The sequence below is a fragment of the Anolis sagrei genome, chromosome 7 (assembly GCF_037176765.1).
Source record: "Anolis sagrei isolate rAnoSag1 chromosome 7, rAnoSag1.mat, whole genome shotgun sequence".
In the NCBI taxonomy this organism is placed as follows: domain Eukaryota; kingdom Metazoa; phylum Chordata; class Lepidosauria; order Squamata; family Dactyloidae; genus Anolis; species Anolis sagrei.
The window spans coordinates 39,162,460-39,184,169 of NC_090027.1; the positions used below are offsets into that span (position 1 = coordinate 39,162,460).

Consider the following 21,710-nt stretch of genomic DNA (forward strand, 5'->3'; position numbering starts at 1 on the left):
GTTTCCCTTGACATTAAGTCTAGTCATTTCCGACTCTGGGTGCTCATCTCCATTTCTAAGTCGAAGAGCCAGTGTTATCCATAGACACCTCCAAGGTCATGTGGTCAGCATGACTGCATGGACCTTCCTGCCAAAGCGGCACCTATTGATCTACTCACATGTGCATGTTTTCTTATTGCTAGGTTTGCAGAAGCTGGGGCTAACAGCAAGAGCTCACCCCATTCCCCAGATTTGAACTGCCAATATTTTGGTCAGCAAGTTGAGCAGCTTAGCAGTTTAACCCACTGAACCACTGGGGGCTATAGTTTTAAAACATACATAGCATAAAAAGTAAAAAAATATATAATTTGCTAGGGTTTGAATTACACTTGGTCAAGGCAACCCACTGGGTGACCTTGGGCAAGCCGCACTCTCTCAAAAACCAAGGAACCCCTATGATAAGGTCACCAAAGTTTGGAAACGGCTTGCAGGCACATCACAATAATCCTATTTTGTTGCTCGTTGATGTCCAGCCCCTTCCTTTCCTTCTTCTTTTTATGCTTCCCTGCTCTTGGGCTTTCCCTGACCTTGTTGGGTCGGTGCCCTTTGAGAAACTCCCTTTGTGTTGCCCTTATGTAATGGGCTCCCTCCCCTGGTTGTGGCACCTGAGTCCCGGAGCCAGCCAACCTCCTTTATTCACCGGATGAACGGAGCCAGGGCCGTTACGTAAGAGCTGACAGTTCTTCTCTCTTCCTCCCCCCCAATGAACAGCTCAGCGCCTCTGTGGCTTCCCTTGCTTTGACTGCACACAGCAGCTGAGGCCGAGCCAAGGAGAGGCTGTGCAAGGAAAGAGAGAAAGGTTTTGTGGAACCATGTCATAACCTATCGAGGGGTGTCGTGACAAAGAAAGTGGAAGCAAAAGGGATCAATTGCCTCCCCAAAACAAGAATTCTGTCCATTTTGAAATTACTTAGGCAATCCCTCGTTGTCCAAGTAGGATTGTCTTCCAAATTGGGGTGCTGGCGGTGACTGTGGAGCCCTATTCTTGATCTGCATGTTCTCCCGCAGTGAGGGCATTGGTTTCCAGGTGGAAGGTAGTCTTAGTCTGGGTTGGCTTGACGCATCTTCCTCTTGGCATGCTTCTCTCTTTCGCCCTTCATTCGGGCCTCTTCAAATTCTACAGCACTACTGGTCACAGCTGACCTACAGCTGGAGCGCTCAAGGGCCAGGGCTTCCCAGTTCTCAGTGTCTATGCCACAGTTTTTGAGGTTGCCTTTAAATCCATCTTTAAATCACTTTTCTTGTCCACCAACATTACGTTTCCTGTTCTTTTTTTAAAAAAAAAATCTTTATTGAGTATTTCCGTGCAAAATAAAATCCAAAGAAGGATACGCCAAACACAAAATGAAATGAATTAGAGAGAGAGAAAGCAAAATAAGAAAGGGAAAAGAGAATGGAGGAGGGGCAAAAAGGAGCAAGAAAAGGTTGGCTTTGAACCCAGCTTTCAATCTCTTTTCCTGCCCACCAGCATTCCATTTTCCATTCTTGAGTTTGGAGTAGAGCAACTGCTTTGGGAGACGGTGGTCGGGCATCTGGACAACATGGCCAGTCCAGCAGAGTTGATGGCAGAGGACCATCGCTTCAGTGCTGGTGGTCTTTGCATCTTCCAGCATGCTAACATTTGTCTCTTGTTTTCCCAAGAGATTTGTTGGATTTTCCGGAGACAATGCTGATGGAATCGTTCCAGGAGTTGCATGTGACATCTGTAGACAGTCCACATCTCGCAGGCATAGAGCAGGGTTGGGAGGACAATAGCTCTATAAACAAGCACCTTGGTATCCCTACGGATGTCCCAGTCCCCAAATAATTTCTGCTTCATTTGGAAAAATGTTGCACTCACAGAGCTCAAACGGTGTTGAATTTCAGTGTTCAATGTTGACTTTTGTGGAGAGGTGGCTGCCAAGGGAGCGGAAATGGTCAACATTTTCTAATGTTACACCATTAAACTGTATCTCTGGCATTGGAGAGGGATTGGCTGGTGATGCTGGACGAGCACTTCGGTTTTCTCAATGTTCAATGACAGACCGAGCTTCTCGTATGCTTCTGCACAGGTGTTTAGAGTGGCTTGTAGGTCTTTGTCTGCATGTGCATAGACAATGTTGTCATCAGCATACTGGAGTTCTATAACAGATGTTGTTGTAACCTTGGTTTTGGCTTTTTGCTGAGGTTAAATAGCTTGCCATCTCTCTGATAGATGATTTCCACTCCGGTGGGAAGCTTCCCGTCAACAAGATGAAGTATCATAGCAATGAAGATGGAAAATAAGGTTGGGGCAATAACACATCCCTGTTTGGCACCTGATTCCACCTTAAATGGTCACTTTGGGAGCCACTGCTGTCCAAGACTGTTGCCATCATGTCATCATGGAGGAGCCGCAGGATATTCACAAATTTGTCAGGGCACCTGATTTTTTGGAGGATGGTCCAGAGAGCACTTTGAACACTGCCGCCTGGTGAAGGTGACAATGGAGCTTTGAAAGCTTGAGTTTGCCCTCTCCAAAATGCTTGGGACCAGCATTGTTTTGGATTTCAGCTTTTGTTTTCATTCAGGTTTGGAATGCTTGTGTTTGCACATAGGCACATATGAGAATGCTTGGCAAGAAGGCCCAAATCTGTTGTCATTGCCTTCATTCTGCTTCTGACTCATGATGACCCTGCAGTGAACTGATCATACGGTTTTCTAGGTAGAGGGAGTTTGGCTCCGGCTCCCTCTGAGGCTGAGAGAGCGTGACTCATCCAAAGTCTCCCAGTGGGCTTCTATGACTGAGCAGGGATTCAAATCCTGGTTTCCAGCGCACTATGCTCCATACATCACAAGAAATGGAGGAAGGGAGCCCAATGTTTTGCACACCGCAGCATGTAAGCAACATGCTGTGAAGCTGTGCTGTTCGAGGCAAGCTTTGTGCCATTTGGAGCCGGTCTATTTTGGGCTGTTGTCAGGGACAGGAGGGGAGTGCTGCTTTCCCTCCTACATTCGCACGCTGAGTGCTGCTATTTTGGAGCTGCTGGCACAGCGGTCCCTCTCCCCTTCCTCTTCTCTTCCTCCTCCTCACTTTCTGGGATGCCAGCAATGAAGACAAAATGTAGAACCCAACTCCAGGCTTAACCCCCTGAGCCCCGAATATAGATCAGCAGCAAAGGAGCAAAGCAGCACCATTGCTGTTGTGTGCCTTCAAGACATTTCTGACCTCTGGTGATCCTAGATAAAGGTAAATTTTCCCTTGATATTAAGTCTAGTTGTGTCCAACTCTGGGGATTGGTACTCATCTCCATTTCTAAGCCGAAGAGCAGGCGTTGTCCATAGACACCTCCAAGGTCATGTGGCCAGCATGACTGCATGGAGTGCCATTACTTTCCCGCAGAAGCAGTACCTATTGATCTACTCACATTTGCATGTTTTCGAACTGCTATGTTGGCAGAAGCTGGGGCTAACAGAGGGAGCTCACCCACTCCATGTATTCACACCACCAACCTTTTGGTTCAGCAGCTCAGCAATTTAACCCGCTGTGCCCCCAAGGCCTCCAAAGTTCAGACTATGCACCCTATCCTTCCATGAGTCCAGGGCTCCTTTACAGTTCAGACTAGAACCTGGAATAGAATCACCAACCAATATGTCATCTACGTAAGTAACAGTTCTTCTCTACAATCCAAATGCAGTACTGAGTTTTATACAACCCAGAAGCCTGTGTCTTATTTGAAATGGAAGATGTCACTCCTTTGCCATTTTAACCCAGGGAGCCCATTGACAAAGTTATTGAAAGGTCTTTGTGGTGCGATTGCTTTGGACTCCTCTGAGGCTGAGAGAGTGGCACTCATCCGAAGTCACCCAATGGATCTCCATTCTAAGCAGCATTTGAACCCTGATCTCCAGAGTCATAGTTCAGTATTCAAAACACTAAATCCAATGGCTGTCAAATAATAATGGTGCACAGATTAATTCAAGGAGACGGTGCAAAAGAAAGCACACTTGAGAGTTTACCTCTACTCAAATTGGGTGCATCCACACTGTAGAATGAATGCAGTTTGACACCATTTGAACTGCCATGACTCAGGTCTATGGAATCATGGGGTTTCTAGTTTGGCAAGGCACCAAAGAAGGCTACAGACCTTATAAAACTACTCCTTCAAGGAGACTGAGCAAGGCCAAATCGACCTCTGTCCCAGTGCTGACGGCCAAGCTGGATGCGCTCCGAACATTTACGGCCAGAGTCCGCTTGCCAGGTCCCATAAACAGCCAAGGTGTTGCCGGTGCCCAAAACGTGCCAACTTTGGCATGGCACATGTAACGGAAACGGGACTTTACCCTCCTCTGAGCACACTGCGAATTGATGCAAACACCTGGCAACTCCCTTGCGCTGCATGTTCTTCCTCGGCCTTTGGCCGGGCGCCCAAAGCCTTGTCTCGGGTTCATTCTTAATTATTTGTTTCTTTAAGCCATTTTGGCAAAGCAGGCCCTTGTTTGCCCTTGAAAACGGTGTCTGCATAAAAATAAACCCAAAGCAAGGAGAGGGGAGAAAAAGAACATGGGCACAGAGTGCGAAAATAGTTAGAAAAAAGCATGGCGTTGGAACAGCATGGCTCGGGTGCTATTAAATACCTGGTGAGAAACAACATTTCAGAAAATCCATTGCCTGAATGCTTTTTTGGAATAAATCCACACCATACAATTAAAGCAGTTTGATACCATGTTGCTTATGGTGTTTTTTGTGCATGCAACAAAGCTGGTGCGCATGGAACCAACAGAAAGCAAAGGCATCACTCCCACAGGTACACCTGGGAACAAAGAACTTCAGATTTTGGAATCCTGCATAAGGAACCTGTGTTTATTTTCTTCAGTGAAGCAATGCAGAAAAGAATATAGACTAATAATTTCTTCTTACTTACTTACTTAAGCAATCCCTTGTAGCCTGAGGATGATGGTCCTCCAAGTGTAGTGTCTTGGCGGTGGATCCGTAGGTGGCTGTGGAGCCCTATTCTTGATCCGCATCTTCTCCCGCAGTGAGGACATCGCTTTCCAGGTGCAAAGTGGTTCTGGTCAGGGTTGGCTTGATGCACCTTCTTCCTCTTGGCACATTTCTCCCCTTCGCCCTCCATTCATGCCTCTTTGAATTCCGCAGCACTGCTGGTCACAGCTGACCTCCAGTTAGAGCGCTCAAGGGCCAGGGCTTCCCAGATCTCAGTGTCTATGCCACAGTTTTTGAGGTTGCCTTTAAGCCCATCTTTAAATCTCTTTTCCTGTCCACCAACATTATGTTTCCTGTTCTTTTTTTAAAAAATATTGCATATTTTCGTACAAGATAAAATCCGAAGAAGGATACACCAAACACAAAATGAAATAAATTAGAGAGAGAGAAAGCAAAATAAGAAAGGGAAAAGAGAATGGAGGGGCAAAAAAGGAGCAAGAAAAGAAAACAAAGAAAAAAAACCAACACAACAAAAGAAAACATTTAAAAAATCATAATTGTTTTCTCAAGTTGTGACTTCCGAGCATCTTCTTTGAGATTTTTGCCTTTTTCCTCCTTTGCTTCTTCTTATTTACTTCTCCCTTTCTTCTTGATTTGACTCAGGTGTAAATTTTAGGTTTTTCAGATCATTATCCTTCTATTATCTTGTTTTAAATATCCCGTTACTAGGCTCCAGTCAGTTTCTTTCATTGGGTTTCCCTTGCTTTTGGAGATAAGGTATGTCAGCCTGTCCATATTTCTTATTTCTAGTATTTTTACTATCCACGTTTCCTGTTCTTGAGTTGGGCGTATCGTAACTACTTTGGGAAACAGTGATCGGGCATTCGGACAACGTGGCCTTCAGTCCAGCGGAGTTGATGGCGTATGAGCATCGCTTCAATGCTGGTGGTCTTTGCTTCTCTTTAGGCACGCTGACATTTGTCTGCCTGTCTTCCCAAAAGATTTGCAGGATTTTTCGGTGGCAACGCTGATAGAATCGTGCCAGGAGTTGCGTGTGATGTCTGTGATGGAATCAGTCACCTTGCATTAATAATGTGTCAAAATTTAAGGATTATAATGAAAGCTCTGGGAGGGTCACATATACAAATGTGGTATAGAGGCAGTTGGCTTTTCTCCCTACATTTTGCCTTTGGTTTGTGTTTCCTGGTACCATTGGTCTCTCCGAAATGGTTGCATTCTCACACACTTCTTTTTCTTTCTCTGCAGAGCTCCAAAACGGTGCAGGGTTTGACTGGCCTCCGCAACCTCGGCAACACCGTAAGTCCACCCCTTTACTCTCCTTTGGACATCTTTCCTCTCCATGCTTGCACATTGATTGATTCAACCATCTGTCCTGATGCTTAGGAGAAACATGGGAGTTGTGATTTGGATGGAAGGAATGGATAGGATCTTGGCTGTTGGATGTTTCTCAGAAGCACTTCTGGCGATAGCTCACAGATTCAAACATTAAAGCAGTATAAAATAATATGGATGCATGTTTTTTTCCTTGGAGAGGTAGAGGTCCCACAAAGTCCTTATCCCATTCTGCAAGATATTTTTGCTTCTTTGCTCTCTACTGTGGAAATTGTTCCCATTTCACGGATGAGAAGACTGAGGCCAAGAGAAAAAAAGCTCTGCTGGGCCCATTTAGTATGAAGATGACAGAGAATAGAAGCACATTGAGGATTCCCCTCATCATAATCCAGACCAGGCATGGGCCAACTTCAGCCCTATAGCCCTATTTTGGACTTCCACAATTCCTAATAGGCTAGCGCCTGTTCGGAATTGTGGGAGTTGAAGTCCAAAATACCTGGATGGCTGAAGTTTGGCCATGCCTGATCCAGACTCTTAAACCACAACCCTGAATAAAAGCTCTCTTCTCACTGATATATATATAAATAAAAATGTAATGTTCGTATGTGGGATTAACATAACTCAAAAACCACAGGATGAATTGGCACCAAATTTGGACACAAGACACCAATCAGGCCAACAAGTGACCATCGCTCATAAAAACATGGAAAAACACAGTGGAAGGGACTTAAAAAGGCAAAAAACCAAAATTACATTACAACATATGTGCAAAACCACATATACACATATTCACAAAAATATACACACACATATACAAATATACACAGACTGGGCCACAATAACACATGGCAGGGGACGGCTGGTATAATATATGTTTGTTATATAAATACAGCTGTAGGAATTTCAAGCCTCTCCCACCAGTTTTCTCGTCTCAAATTGTGGTGTATTGGGGTCTTTGAGATTTAGGGTAATGGAGAGTTGACCCACCAATGTTCAGATCTTTCCCCATCTACGTCATCTGCACTTGGTTACTAAGCCATGCCAAGCAGATTCATATTATTTACTGTTTGTATTATTGCAAAAGGTTCCTGTGAGCCCTTGAGGTGTGCTTTTAGGCACGTACCGGAAGTTTCCACATGACTTTCCTCAGCTCTTTGCAACTGGGTTCCTCTTTTTGGATGACACTGCTGGGAAACCCCTTGTTTACCTGCATTTTTAAAATTTCCATAGAAAGAAGAAGCTCTGACGATAGTTGTGCAAATGTCTCCGGAAACTGCCTGGCATTGGCCTTCCAAAGTGAAAGCACTGCCCTTTTCGATAAGGATGCACCTACACTGTACAATGTGTGTTGTTTGGCACCACTTGAACTGTTGTGGCTCAATGCTATGGAATCCTGGGAGCTGTAATTTTACAAGGTCTTTTACCTTCCCTGCTCAAGAGTGCGTGTGCCTCACCAAACTACAATTCCCAGGATTCCATTAGTAGTAAGGTGATGCAAATTGTGTTGATTCTAATATGTACAGAGGATTTATTTGCATTTATGAACTGGATTTGGCCCCTTATCGCATCAATACTCACCTCATTGTTGCTACCTGCCTTCAAGTCAATTCCAACATTATGGAGACCTTAATGCGAAATTATCACAAAGTTTTCCTGGCAGAATTTATTCAGAAGAATGTGCCATTGCCGTCCCTTGTGGCTGAGAGAGTGTGTCTTTCTCAAGGCCATCCAATGGGTTTCAAGGTCATTCCACGAATTCAAACCCAGGTCTCCAAAGTCGTAGGCTAACACTCAAACCACTACCTTATGCTGATTCTTGAAGGCAGATATACGTCAACATTGGTGCTAAAAGGCCATTGCTTTACCTTTCTTTCTGGTCTCCCAACCCGCAGTGTTTCATGAACTCCATCCTGCAGTGTCTGAGCAACACCAAAGAGCTTCGGGATTACTGTCTGCAGAACCAGTATGTCCGCGACCTCAACAACAACAGCCGGATGCAAATGAACCTCATGGCAGGTAAGCGGTTGTGCAAATTCAAAAACAGACACACACCCCTTCCAAATCCCTCCAGAATTCAATGCTGGCCATGTAGATATTGTGCCAATTTTGGTACACATCCTTTGTGAGCTGGGTTCAGAGTGCTCTTTGATTGTAGGTGAACTATAAATCCTAGCAACTCCCAAATGTCAAAGTCTATTTTCACCCAAACTCCACCAGTGTTCATATTTGGGCATATTGAGTATTCGTGCCAAGTTTGGTCCAGATCCATCATTGCTTGAGTCCACAATGCTCTCTGGATGTAGGTGAACTACAACTCCAAAATTCAAAGTCAATGCCCACCAAATCCTTCCAGTATTTTCTGTTGATTATGGGAGTTCTGTGTGCCAAGTTTGGTTCAATTCCATTGTTGGTGGATTTCAGAATGCTTTTGATTGTAGGTGAACTGTTAACCCAGCAACTATAACTCCCAAATGTCAAGGTCTATTTTCCACAAACTCCACCAGTGTTCATATTTGGGCATATTGAGTATTCATGAAGTTTGGTCTAGATCCATCATTATTTGAGTCCACAGTGCTCTCTGGATGTAGGTGAACTACAACTCCAAAACTCAAGGTCTATACCCACCAGACTCTTTCAGTATTTTCTGTTGGTCATGGGAGTTCTGTGTGCGAAGTTTGGATCAATTCCATCATTGGTGGAGTTCAGAATGCTCTTTGATTGTAGGTTAACTATAAATCCCAGCAATACAACTCCCAAATTATAAAATAATTCCTCTCCAATCCCAACAGTATTCAAATCTGGATGTGTTGAGTATTTATGTCAAGTTTGGTCCAGTGAATAAAAATCCTGCATATCAGATATTGACATTACGATTCATAACAGTAGCAAAATTACAGTTATGAAGTAGCAACTAAAATATTGTTATGGTTTGGCATCACCACAACATAAGGAACTGTATTAAGGGGTCGCGGCATTAGGAAGGTTGAGAACCATTGGTGCAGAGGCAAAAGCAAACTGCTCCAGGCTCTCCTAGCTTGTATGTTCATAACTTGTGCCATCATGATTACATTTAGCCACATATATGTATGCAATGAGGGAGGGAGGCATGACCTTTCTTCATTCTTTCTGTTATGGTTGCCAACTTTATTCTGTGCCAGGCTCTCCTTGCCTTGCAAAACTAACCTCTTGGGCTTCTCTCTCTTCCTCTTCTCTCCTTTCCTCGGCGGCCTGCTTTTCCCACCCAGAGTTCGCCAAGCTCATCCAAGCCTTGTGGACGTCATCTCCCAACGAATCTGTGAGTCCTTCCGAATTCAAGACGCAGATTCAAAGATATGCGCCCCGCTTTGTGGGTTACAAGTAAGAGAGGCTCCTGACTCCCCCTTTTTTCTCTTTCCTTTGACCTCAATGAATTTATTTCCCTGGAAATCATTGTTTACATGTGAGCCAGGACGGTGTAATGGTTTGAGCATTGGATGGTTAGGGGGTGCTTCGCGAATGTGGAGATCTAGCTGTATATTACAGTTAGCTAGTCATATTAAACTTTCAGCTGGAAATGAGCTTTGGCTTTATGCCATTCCTCTTCCAAAACGAACAGCTCAGGGAAATGCATGCTTTTGCACTCCAGCTGCCAGAATCCCCCAGCCATAACAACAACAACAACAACAACAACAAGGATTTAAAGATTGAACTGCAAGGACTCTGGCACAAGCCAATCAAGGTGGTCCCAGTGGTGATTTGCACACTGGGTGCAGTGCCTATAGACCTTGGCCTGCACTTAAAAACAACCGGCGCTGTCAAAATTACCATCTGCCAGCTGCAAAAGGCCACCCTACTCAGATCTGCACACATCATGACACAATCCTAAACCCTTGGGAAGTGTCCGACGTGTGATCAAATACAAAAGCCAGCATAATGATCTTGTTTGCTGTGTACTAAACTTGTTATGTATTACATAACAACAACAACAACACTTGGGGACTCAGAAAAGATTCCAGCATATATGCAGACACAGGCAAACATTCAATGCCTTTGAAAAACACAATGAAACACAAATATACAGACAAAGGCAAAGGCTTCTCCTTTCATCTCCGGCTCTGGAAGAGGTGCTCATCTCCATTTTCAAGCCAAGGAGCCTGCATTGTCTGTAAACACCTCCTGTTCACAAGGCCAGCATGACTTCATGGGGTGCCCTTTTACCTTCCTGCCAAAGCGGTACCTATTTATCTACTCAAATTTGCATGTTTTCGAACTGCTAGATAGGCAGGAGCTGAGCTGACAATGGGAGCTCACCCCATCTCACAGATTCAAACTACTAACCTTCAGGTTAGCAAGCTCAGCAGCTCAACAGTTTAACCTGTTGCACCACCACAGCCCCATGGTCATGTATACCTGGAAGGATTCTGGGAGTTGTTTACCTGGAAGGTTTCTGGGAGTTGTTTACCTGGAAGGATTCTGGGAGTTGTTTACCTGGAAGGATTCTGAGAGTTGTTTACCTGGAAGGATTCTGGGAGTTGTTTACCTGGAAGGATTCTGGGAGTTGTTTACCTGGAAGGATTCTGGAAGGATTCTGGGAGTTGTAGTTTGACATGTAACACTTCCCAGGATCTGCTCAGAATCTGGAGAGGAGCATAATAATGGAATCTGGAGAGGAATGTTATTATTATTATTATTATTATTATCGTTATTGCCCTACTTTATCTCCCTCAAAAGAAAACCAAAGTACAGGGTTAGTCAAAATGCATAGGCCAATAAGCCATTCAATTGAATGGCTTATTGGCCTATGCATTTTGACTAACCCTGTATAAGGCTTCCCTAAAGCCTCCCAGGCTTCCCAAAAATGAAGTTACCCATAGAGTCATGTTGAAGGATTAAGGATCCATCTATACTGCCATATAAAATCCAGATTATCTGGAACTGGATTATATGAGTCTACACCAGGCATGGGCAAACTTGGGCCCTCCAGGTGTTTTGGACTTCAACTCCCACAATTCCTTACAGCCTACCGGCTGTAAGGAATTGTGGGAGTTGAAGTCCAAAACACCTGGAGGGCCCAAGTTTGCCCATGCCTAGTCTACACTGCCACATAATCCAGTCCAAAGCAAACAATCTGGATTTTATATAGCAGCATAGATGCTTCGAACCCAACACTCCATTGAGGTTCGAACCCAACATTCCATTCATCTCACCTGTCTCTCAGTTGATTGACACCTGCTTTTCTCTCCTCTTTGCAGCCAGCAAGATGCCCAGGAATTCCTGCGTTTCCTTCTGGATGGGCTCCACAGTGAGGTGAATCGCATCTTGGTGCGCCCCAAAGGCGGTGGCAGCGACAGCCTGGACCATCTCCCGTAAGTCCCAAAACTATAGGAAAAAGTCAAGGGATGGGAAAACGAGGGAAGCTGTGATATTTTCGGGGTGTCTGGCTTTGAAGCAAATGTGAATGAGCTTGAAGAGCATCAAGAAGTTGCAAATTGCAAACAATCAAGTGCCAGTTGTTGTTCATTCATTCAGTCGTCTCAGACTCTTCGTGACCTCATGGACCAGCCCAAGCCAGAGCTCCCTGTCGGCCGTCACCACCCCCAGCTCCTTCAAGGTCAATCCAGTCAGTTCAAGGATGCCATCTATCCATCTTGCTCTTGGTCGGCGCCTCTTCCCTTTTCCTTCCACTTTCCCCGGCAAGTGCCAGTTAATACATCCCAAACAGAGGATGCCTCCAGGCAACAAAGCCCACGCTACCTCTATGCTGATACCCTCACCAGTTGACTTTCTCCCACCTTGGACATCTCACATATAGATATACACTCCACTTGCTTCACTGCTGACAGAACCTCTGAAGATGCCATTAACCCAAGATGTAAAGGAAACATCAGGAGAAAATGCTACTAGAACATGACCATACAGCCCAAAAAACTCACGACAACCCAGTGATTCCAGCCATGAAAGCCTTCAACAACACAAAGGGAGGAAAGGCCATGCATAAATAGGATTTATAGACTCATGAAAATATGAAACATAGGATCCATAAAGAGACCCAAATCATCATCCAAATCATAAAGATGGGGAATAACAACACTGAACATCAGACCAAACGCATCTCCAAAAGCATCTCCAAAATGAAAAGGAGCTAATGATGATTACTCCTTGGTTGTGGTCCATCAACCAATTACAAATCCCAGAAAAGATTTCCCACTAAGTTGCATGGCCAAATAGGTGCTCGAAGTTCCCCTTTCCAGTCCAAAGTTTCAATATCCATCAGTCACAAAGACTTCTAACCATGTCCGCTGAAGAATTGCCATCTTTTGACCTTCTCGCGTTCTTCCCTCTTGCAGTGATGAAGAAAAGGGAAGGCAGATGTGGATGAGATACCTGGCAAGAGAAGACAGCCGAATTGGAGGTAAGTGCTTGCCATGTTTAGGGCAATTTAAGGTATAGTCACCATGACCCAAAAGTTCTCCCCAGTTCTTGATGCCAAACTTCCAACTTGGAAGGGTACGTGTTTTATTGCAACTCCGAAAAAGCCTTAGGCCTCTTCTAGACTAACATATAATCCAGGCTATCAAAGCAGATAATACACATTATCTGCTTTGAATGCTCTTATATGAGTCTACACTGTCATATAATCCCGTTCAAAGCAATTAATCTGGATTTTATACAGCAATGTAGAAAGGGCCTTCGTCAGCATGGACATAGGATATTTCAGGAGTTTTCAGGTTAAACCATTGAGCCACTGAACTTGCTGACCTGAAGGTTGCAGTTCGTATCTGCAGGATGGGGTGAGCTCCTGCTGTTAGCACCAGCTCCTGCCAACCTAGCAGTTTACAAACATGCAAATGTGAGTAGATCAATCAAGTTAAACAGTTGAGCCACTGAACTTGCTGACCTGAAGGTTGTCAGTTTGTATCTGTGGGATGGGGTGAGCTCCTGCTGTTAGCCTCAGCTCCTGCAAACCTAGCAGTTTGCAAACATGCAAAGGTGAGTAGATCAATAAGTAACGCCTCAGTGGGAAAGCAAAGGCTCTTCAGCTTGGAAATGGAGAAGAGCTCCAGAGCCAGAGATGAAAGGAGAAGCTTTTGCCTTTGTGTTTGTCTGTGAATCTCTGTGAATTTCTGTTAATTGTATAAAGGCATTGAATATTTGCCTGTGTTTGTGTTTGTAGATAATGAATGCCCTTGGGGAGATAGGGTAGAAGATAAATAAAGTGTTGTAAATATTATTATTATTTGAAACACAACAAGATAAGTCCACAGAAAACAAGATCACTCTGCTGGCTGTTTTATTGGATCACACATTAGACACTTTCCAAGTATATTATTTTTATTATTATTATTATTATTATTTGAAACACAACAAGATGAGTCCACAGCAGACACTCTGCTGGCGGTTGAATTGGATCACGTGTTGGACCCTTCCCAAGTGTCTAGGACTGTGTGATGTATCAACGAATATTGCATGCAGATCCCAGTAAGGTGGCCTTTTGCAACTGGCAGATGGTAATTTTGTCGGCGCCAATTGTGTTTAAGTGCAGGCCAAGGTCTTTAGGCACTGCGCCCAGTGTGCCAATCACCATTGGGACCACCTTGACTGGCTTGTGCCAGAGTCTTTGCAGTTCGATCTTTAAATCCTCATATCTTGTTGTTGTTGTTATTATTATTATTATTGATGGGCTCCAAAATAAGTAACTTTCATAAGTTCAGTAGAAACTGCTGTTTTCCATGTCAGTATGGGGTTTCATGGGGTTTCATCCAAATTTTAATGGAGGCATCTACTAAACCTTTTTGGGAGATACTAAACCTACTAAACCTTTTTGGGAGATACCCCAAAGACATGTCAGCAGGAGAAAAGAAAAGGACAAATGACCCCAGGATCCAATATAGATTAAATCAATTATCTCACTCAATAGTTTCAGTACAGAGCCTGGCCAATGTGTCCACCACGCGGATCAAATATCCGTTGACCGACTGACGTTTTACCCAGTATTGTCGAAGATTCCCCGAAGCCACAAGTTCGAGGAGTGACCCTTGGCCATCTCGAAAAACCACCTTGAGAGGCATTCTTGGACGAGGACATGGAGCCACTTGGCTCTCCTTGCGTTTCACTTCCTTTTGAAAAGTTGTGCAATGTTCCGGCTGACTCTCATGTGCCAAAGAGAACTTTTCAGCCAAGCATAAAAATTGTTCTTGAAACCCTGAACTGATGTTAAAAATTAACTGGCTAATTGGGTGAACATGATGATCATACTTTTTATAAAAGCCGTTGAATAAACGTAGTCCATTCAGAATGTTTCATCCATACTTGACCATTCAGATCCCCAGGCTTACTATATCAGTTCCTTATGGAACTAGAAATAAGCCCTGGATGTTGGGTTTTTTTCAGCAGCTAAGGCTCAAACTAGATGCAATATTAATTACATCATAGCAATTAGCATGTTTAATTTTTAAATCTTAATTAGCAACCACAAGGAGACTTGACCATGATCAATACAGCCTGAGTAACTCTTACAGTAGAGCAGTGTTTGTCAACCTTGGGATCTGGATCACGAGGGGGTCTCAGAGGGGTCTCCAAAGACTATCAGAAAACACAGTATTTTCTGTTGATCATGGGGGTTCTGTGTGGGAACTTTGGCCCAATTCTATCATTGGTGGGGTTCAGAATGCTCTTTGATTGTAGGTGAACTATAAATCCCACCAACTACAACTCCCAAATATCAAGGTCTGCTTTCCCCAAACCCCACCACTGTTCATATTTGGGCGTATTGTGTATTCATGCCAAGTTGGGTCCAAATCCCTCATTGTTTGAGTCCACAGTGTTCTCTGAATGTAGGTGAACTACAACTCCAAAACTCAAGGTCAATGCCCTCCAGTCCTTTCCAGTCCTTTCTGTTGGTCATGGGAGTTCTGTTTGCCAAGTTTGGTTCACTTCCATCATTGGTGGAGTTCAAAATGCTCTTTGATTGTAGGTGAACTATAAATCCCAGCAACTAGAACTCCCAAATATCAAGGTCTGCTTTCCCCAAACTCCACCATTGTTTGAGTCCACAGTGCTCTCTGGATGTAGGTGAACTACAACTCCAAAACCCAAGATCAATGTCTACCCAACCCTTCCAGTATTTTATATTACGATTCATAATAGTAGCAAAATGACAGTTTTTTTGGTTTTTTTGTTGGTCATGGAAGTTCTGTGTGCCAAATTTGGTACAGTTCCATCATTGGTAGAGTTCAGAATGCTCTTTGATTGTTGGTTGAACTATATATCCCAGCAACTACAACTCCCAAATGTCAAGGTCTATTTTCCCCAAACTCCACCAGTGTTCACATTTGGGCGTATTGAGTATTCATGCCAAGTTTGGTGCAGATCCATCATTGTTTGAGTCCACAGTGCTTTCTGGATGTAGGTGAACTACAACTCCAAAACTCAATGTCAATGCCCTCCAGACCCTTCCAGTATTTTCTGTTGGTCATGTGAGTTCTGTGTGCCAAGTGTGGTTCAATTCCATCATTGGTGGAGTTCAGAATGCTCTTTGATTCTAGGTGAACTATAAATCCCAGCAACTACAACTCCCAAATGACACAATTAATCCCGCCCAACCCCACCAGCATTCAAATTTGGGCATATGGGGTATTTTCATTCTTGGGAAAGGAGCTTAATTCCGTGATCATTCTCAAAATGCAGTTCCTCACTTCCGCCCATCATGCAAAGAAAGCCTTGTCATATCACCAGGAAGGATGCAATGAGCGCCATGCCCAATTTAGACCCAATTTGGTATGTTTCAAGTACAGTTTGGCACAGCAAGGCTTGGCGTGGTTCCTTAAACCACTTGCAAAGAATAGAGATGAAGTGTCATTTTTGCCCGAATCAATGGCACAGCTGGAAAAGGATTGAAAAGGGAAAGAGAAAGGAAGAGGAAATTGGAGGTGGATCAAAGCAGGGAAATTGGGTGGTCATGCAGGGAGCCCACAGACTTTTCTGAGTCACGGAAGTCCATTGGGGAGCATAAGTCATTGCTGCAGCCTTTACGATGCTGGAGAGACAGGCTCTAAGTGCCAGAATTGCACCCCCCAAGATGCGATTTTCCTGTATTATTAGGGAGAGCCTATGCTGTTACTTGCTGTAATCCACCCTATGTCCTTTCCAGGAGAGGGGGCGAGATATAAAGAAAACTTATTATTATTTGATATACAACAAGATTAGAATACAGCAAACAAGGCCACTGCTGACTTTTGTACTGGATCACACGTCGGACACTTCCCAAGTGTCTAGGACTGTGTGATGTATCAGCAAATAATGCTTGCAGATCTAAGGAGGATGGACTTTTGCAATTTGGTTAATGTTGAGTGTTTTTAAGTGCAGGCCAAGATCTTTAGGCACTGTACCCAGTGTGCCAATCACCACTGGGACCAACTTGTCTGGCTTCTGCCAGAGTCTTTGCAGTTCGATCTTTATATCCTCGTATCATGTAAGCTTTCCCAGTTACTTCTCGTCAATTGTGCTGTCACCTGGGATTGCAACAACAACGATCCATACTTCTTCTTCTTGTTGTTGGAAGGATAGGGATCTTTCAGCCTTCCAGATCTTGTTGGACTGCCTATCCCAGCTGGCACAGCCAAGTAGAATTCAATATCTGGAGAGGCTCACGATCCGCTCCTCACTTGTTGTTAACCTTCTGTGGTGACCCTACATTCGTATCAAAAGCATTAAATAAATTCGTATAAACCTGATAGAAATAGAAGGAGTGCAGCTGGCTAGATATCTGGGTTGTTGTAGGTTTTTTCGGGCTATATGGCCATGGTCTAGAGGCATTCCCTCCTGACGTTTTGCCTGCATCTATGGCAAGCATCCTCAGGAGAGAATGCCTCTAGACCATGGCCATATAGCCCGAAAAAACCTACAACAACCCAGTTATTCCAGCCATGAAAGCCTTCGACAATACGGCTAAATATCTTTTGACCAAAAACGGGCAACAGCAATGGCATTATCTGTAGCCTCCAACAATTCTTCCTCTGTATGTGAGGCAGGGCATAATGGACAAGCCTACAGATGCGGAGTTGTCTGTTCTGCTCCACAGTCACATAAGGTGTGGAATTCTTTTAGGTAGTGCCATTTTGCCAGGTTGTCTTTTGATCTACCCACTCCACTTCTGAGTCTGTTCAGGGTTTGTAGGTGACCTTAATGGTTTTTGTGGCCAGGTGTGTTCAGATGAGGGTTGCTATTGCCTTCCTCCAAGGCTGTGAGAGTGTGACTTACCTCGGTTGCATCATGGGTTTCATAGCTGGCCAAGGATTCGAGGTCTCCAGAGTCGTAGTCTAGTGCTCGATCCACCACGCAACGCAAATACAATAAATAAATGCAGCCAATGCGTAAGAATATGATTGAAATAATTCATGCACAAGAATAAAATCAGGAACATTTTCCACCCGTGCCTCATGTTCCCAATTGTGTGCCTCTTAACAGATCTGTTTGTGGGGCAGCTGAAGAGTTCCCTGACCTGCAGCGCCTGCGGCCATTGTTCGACGGCCTTCGATCCCTTCTGGGACCTGTCGCTACCCATTGCCAAGGTAAAAGCATGTGCCCTCTGTTCAGAGTGTAGCTACACTGCTAAATTAATATAGTTTGACACCACTTTAGTTGCTTCATGCTATGGTATCCTGGGAGTTGTAGTTTGGTGAGGCACCAGCACTCTTGGGCAGAAAAGGCTGAAGACCTTGTAAAACTACAACTCCTTGTTTGCATAACATTGAGCTCCTTTTCTGGCACCGGGACTTTGTTAACTTCCATTTCTTTTTTCCTAGAAGAGCTATGGGGAGGTCAACTTGGCCGACTGCTTGCGGCTCTTCACCAAGGAAGACATCCTGGATGGAGATGAGAAACCCGTAAGACTCTATCCCAAAATGAAAACCCCAAATGGGATCTGGGGGGAAAGGGAAAATAACAAAAAAATGCAATGGCAGTCCATGAATTTCCCAAGTCGAGGTTGTCGTGAATCTCAGCTCTCATTTCCAGACATGGAAGGAGCTATCCAAGGTTCTGAACCAAATTTGGATCATAGAATCCTAGAATTGGAAGAGTGGGCCATCCAGTTCAACCCCATTCTGCCAAGAAGCAGGAAAATCACATTCAAAGCACCCCCAACAGATGGCCATCCAGTCTCTGTTTCAAAGCCTCCAAAGAGGCCCCCTCCACCACATTCCAGGGCAGAGAGTTCCACTGCTGAACAGCTCTCCCAGTTGATAGATTCCTTTAAACTCTTGAGCCAAACCCTGAGCAGATTCATTGTGAAACAACATGCATCCATATATCCACATCTTTAAATATGCATCCTATTTAGGCATTTCCTAAGTATTCCAGTGCCACTCTATGTCACTCTTGGACTAGATGGACTTCAATAGGTTGCACTTTTATATATAGTTTTGGGAATTTGAGTCCAGGCAAGTATCATATTTCATTTTTTGCTCTAGATTCCTATTTACACTTGCCAACCTAGACTTGGGGTATTCTGTGGTGATATGTGTGAGAGAGAGTGTGTGTATATACATACACATATATACACATACAGATATACATACATGGAGCCCTTAGTGGTGCAATGGGTTAAACCACTGAGCTGCTGAACTTGCTGACCAAAAGGTCACAGGTTCGATTCAGGGGAGCAGCGTGAGCTTCCGCTGTCAGCCCCAGCTTCTGCCAACCTAGCAGTTAGAAAATATGTTGTGTTATTGTTAATGTTTATTGCTATTTTCTGTTTATGAGTTTATTTATTGTTTGTATTACTGTTGCCATTGTTTTTATTGTTGTATTGTGGCCTCGGCCTCATGTAAGCCGCACCGAGTCCCTTGGGGAGAGGGTAGCAGGGTACAAATAAAGATCTATCTATTTATTTATTTATTTATTATCATTATTATTATTATTATTATTATTATTAAAACATGCAAATGTGAGTAGATCAATAGGTACGGCTCCGGCAGGAAGGTAACGACACTCCATGCAGTCATGCTGGCCACATGATCTTGGAGGTGTCTATGGACAACACTGGCTCTTTGGCTTAGAAATGGAGATGAGCACCAACCCCCAGAGTCGGACACAACTGGACTTAAAGTCAGGGGGCAACCTTTATCTTTACCTATACATACATACATACATACATACATACTAGGCCTGGGCAATCCATTGTTCTAAATGGTTCTAAAGTACTTACAAAACTAATGTTCTGGTGGTGAAAATTTCAGAACTCTAACAAAACTTTCAAAATGTAATTATTATTTCATTATTGATGATTTTTATGACTGAACCAAATTAGGAACTGCCATTTATAATGAAATTTTGAGAGTTTTGTTAAGAGTTCTGAAATTTTCATCACCAGAACTTTAGTTTTGTAAGTACTTTAGAACCATTTAGAACCATGCATTGCCCAGGCCTAAATTACATACATACTTTCTGTCCTGAAAATCCTTATCCCAAGCACCAAACATTGCAAGGGCCAAAGGTTTAGAAAACAATCATGGAAATCAAGAGAGATATTGACAAGCTGGAATGTGTCCAGAGGAAGGCCACTAAAATGATCAAGGGTCTGGAGAAGAAGCCCTCTGAGGAGCGGCTTAAGGAGCTGGGCATTCTTAGCCTGAAGAAGAAAAGGCTGAGAGGAGATATGATAGCCATGTATAAATATGCGAGACGAAGCCACAGGGAGGAGGGAGCAAGCTTCCTTTCTGCTTCCCTGGAGACTAGGACGCGGAACAATAGCTTCAAACAACAAGAGAGGAGATTCCATCTGAACATTAGGAAGAACTTCCTGACTGTGAGAGCAGTGGAACTCTCTGCCCCGGAGTGTGGTGGAGGCTCCTTCTTTGGAAGCTTTTAAACAGAGGCTGGATGGCCATCTGTCAGGGGTGATTTGAATGCAATATTCCTGCTTCTTGGCAGGGTGTTGGACTGGGTGGCCCATGAGGTCTCTTCCAACTCTTTGATTCTATGATTCTGTAAGTGGACAGGAGTTAATTCCTGGTTTTTTGCAAGTGGTTTTGGATTGGTTAACTTAAAACAATGCAAATTGAGCTGACATTTCAGATGAGGAATTGCAACTCCTGGAGGCCATCTGTATTCTTTGTTTGCCAGGAAAAGAAGAATATAGAGGGATCGAGGGCTTTAAAAGACATAGGATCACATTTGCTTTGTTTTGGCTCTAATGCTGCCTGTTTTTCTCTCTCCAGACTTGCTGCCACTGCAAAGCCAGGACGAAATGCACAAAGAAGTTCAGCATCCAGAGGTTCCCAAAGATCCTGGTGTTGCGTATCCTTCCTTATGAAGCCCACAATGGCAAAAAAAATCGGAAAAGCGGGGGGAGTGGGGAGGAAGGAACCCAGCAATCGCTCCCGGTCACCATGGTTATCTTTATTAGTGCCATTTATCCGTTCCGGCTGCTGAGGCACATGAGTAGGAGGCTGCCATGGCAGTCGTGCCCTCCTGCGTATTGTGCCAAATTAGCTAGACTTTTGGTTAGATCCAGCTGGGTTTTTATTCACAGTGTGCATATGGCTAGTTTTTCTGCTACCGCTCTATGCACGTAATTTGGATTAGGATCATGAATTGAGCCTCCAGAGAGCTCAGCTTTCAACTTTACCAGTTTTGGCAAGGTTTAGAGGGGATCCAAAGCATGCTGAATTTTCCCCAGCTGGACCTAAAGATGCCCCAAGGAGCTATAGGTGCATCTACACTGTAGAATTAATGCAGCTTGGCACCACTTTAATACCATGGCTCTGTGCAATGGAGTCTTGGGAGTTCTGGTTTTATGAAGTTATTCGCCTTCTTCTGCCAGAGTTCCAGTGTTGTGTATTGTAAGGAAGGAGAGAAGGAGGGAAAGAAGGAGGGAAAAAATGAGGGAAGGAGAGAAGGAAGGAAAGAAAGAAGGGTAGAGAAGGAAGGAAGGAGAGAAGGAGGGAAAGAAGGAAGGAGATGAAGAAGGAAAGAAAGAAGGGTAGAGAAGGAGAGAAGGAGAGAAGGAGGGAAAGAAGGAAGGAAGGAGATGAAGAAGGAAAGAAAGAAGGGTAGAGAAGGAAGGAGGGAAAGAAGGAAGGAAGGAGATGAAGAAGGAAAGAAAGAAGGGTAGAGAAGGAAGGAGGGAAAGAAGGAAGGAAGGAGATGAAGAAGGAAAGAAAGAAGGGTAGAGAAGGAAGGAAGGAGAGAAGGAGGGAAAGAAGGAGATGAAGAAGGAAAGAAAGAAGGGTAGAGAAGGAAGGAAGGAGGGAAAGAAGGAAGGAAGGAGATGAAGAAGGAAAGAAAGAAGGGTAGAGAAGGAAGGAAGGAGAGAAGGAGGGAAAGAAGGAGGAAAGGAGATGAAGAAGGAAAGAAAGAAGGGTAGAGAAGGAAGGAAGGAGAGAAGGAGGGGGAGAAAGAGGGAAAAGAGAGAAGGAAAGAAAGAGAGGAAGAG

General features: G+C 44.1%; 1 protein-coding gene across 4 annotated transcripts in view; it reads left to right on the forward strand.

Annotated features, from left to right (window-relative positions):
• Positions 1-21,710, forward strand: part of USP2 (ubiquitin specific peptidase 2) — an 86,601-nt gene that overhangs the window by 57,525 nt on the left and 7,366 nt on the right. For 3 of the 4 annotated variants that reach the window (XM_060787267.2, XM_060787268.2, XM_060787270.2), the window contains 8 exons: positions 6,209-6,259; positions 8,188-8,311; positions 9,541-9,652; positions 11,527-11,640; positions 12,622-12,686; positions 17,741-17,844; positions 18,079-18,159; positions 20,494-20,572. In XM_060787267.2, the coding sequence (XP_060643250.1) occupies positions 6,209-6,259; positions 8,188-8,311; positions 9,541-9,652; positions 11,527-11,640; positions 12,622-12,686; positions 17,741-17,844; positions 18,079-18,159; positions 20,494-20,572 (730 nt within the window). The remainder of the gene's footprint in view (positions 1-6,208; positions 6,260-8,187; positions 8,312-9,540; positions 9,653-11,526; positions 11,641-12,621; positions 12,687-17,740; positions 17,845-18,078; positions 18,160-20,493; positions 20,573-21,710) is intronic. The other variant, XM_060787269.2, reaches the window with a different exon arrangement.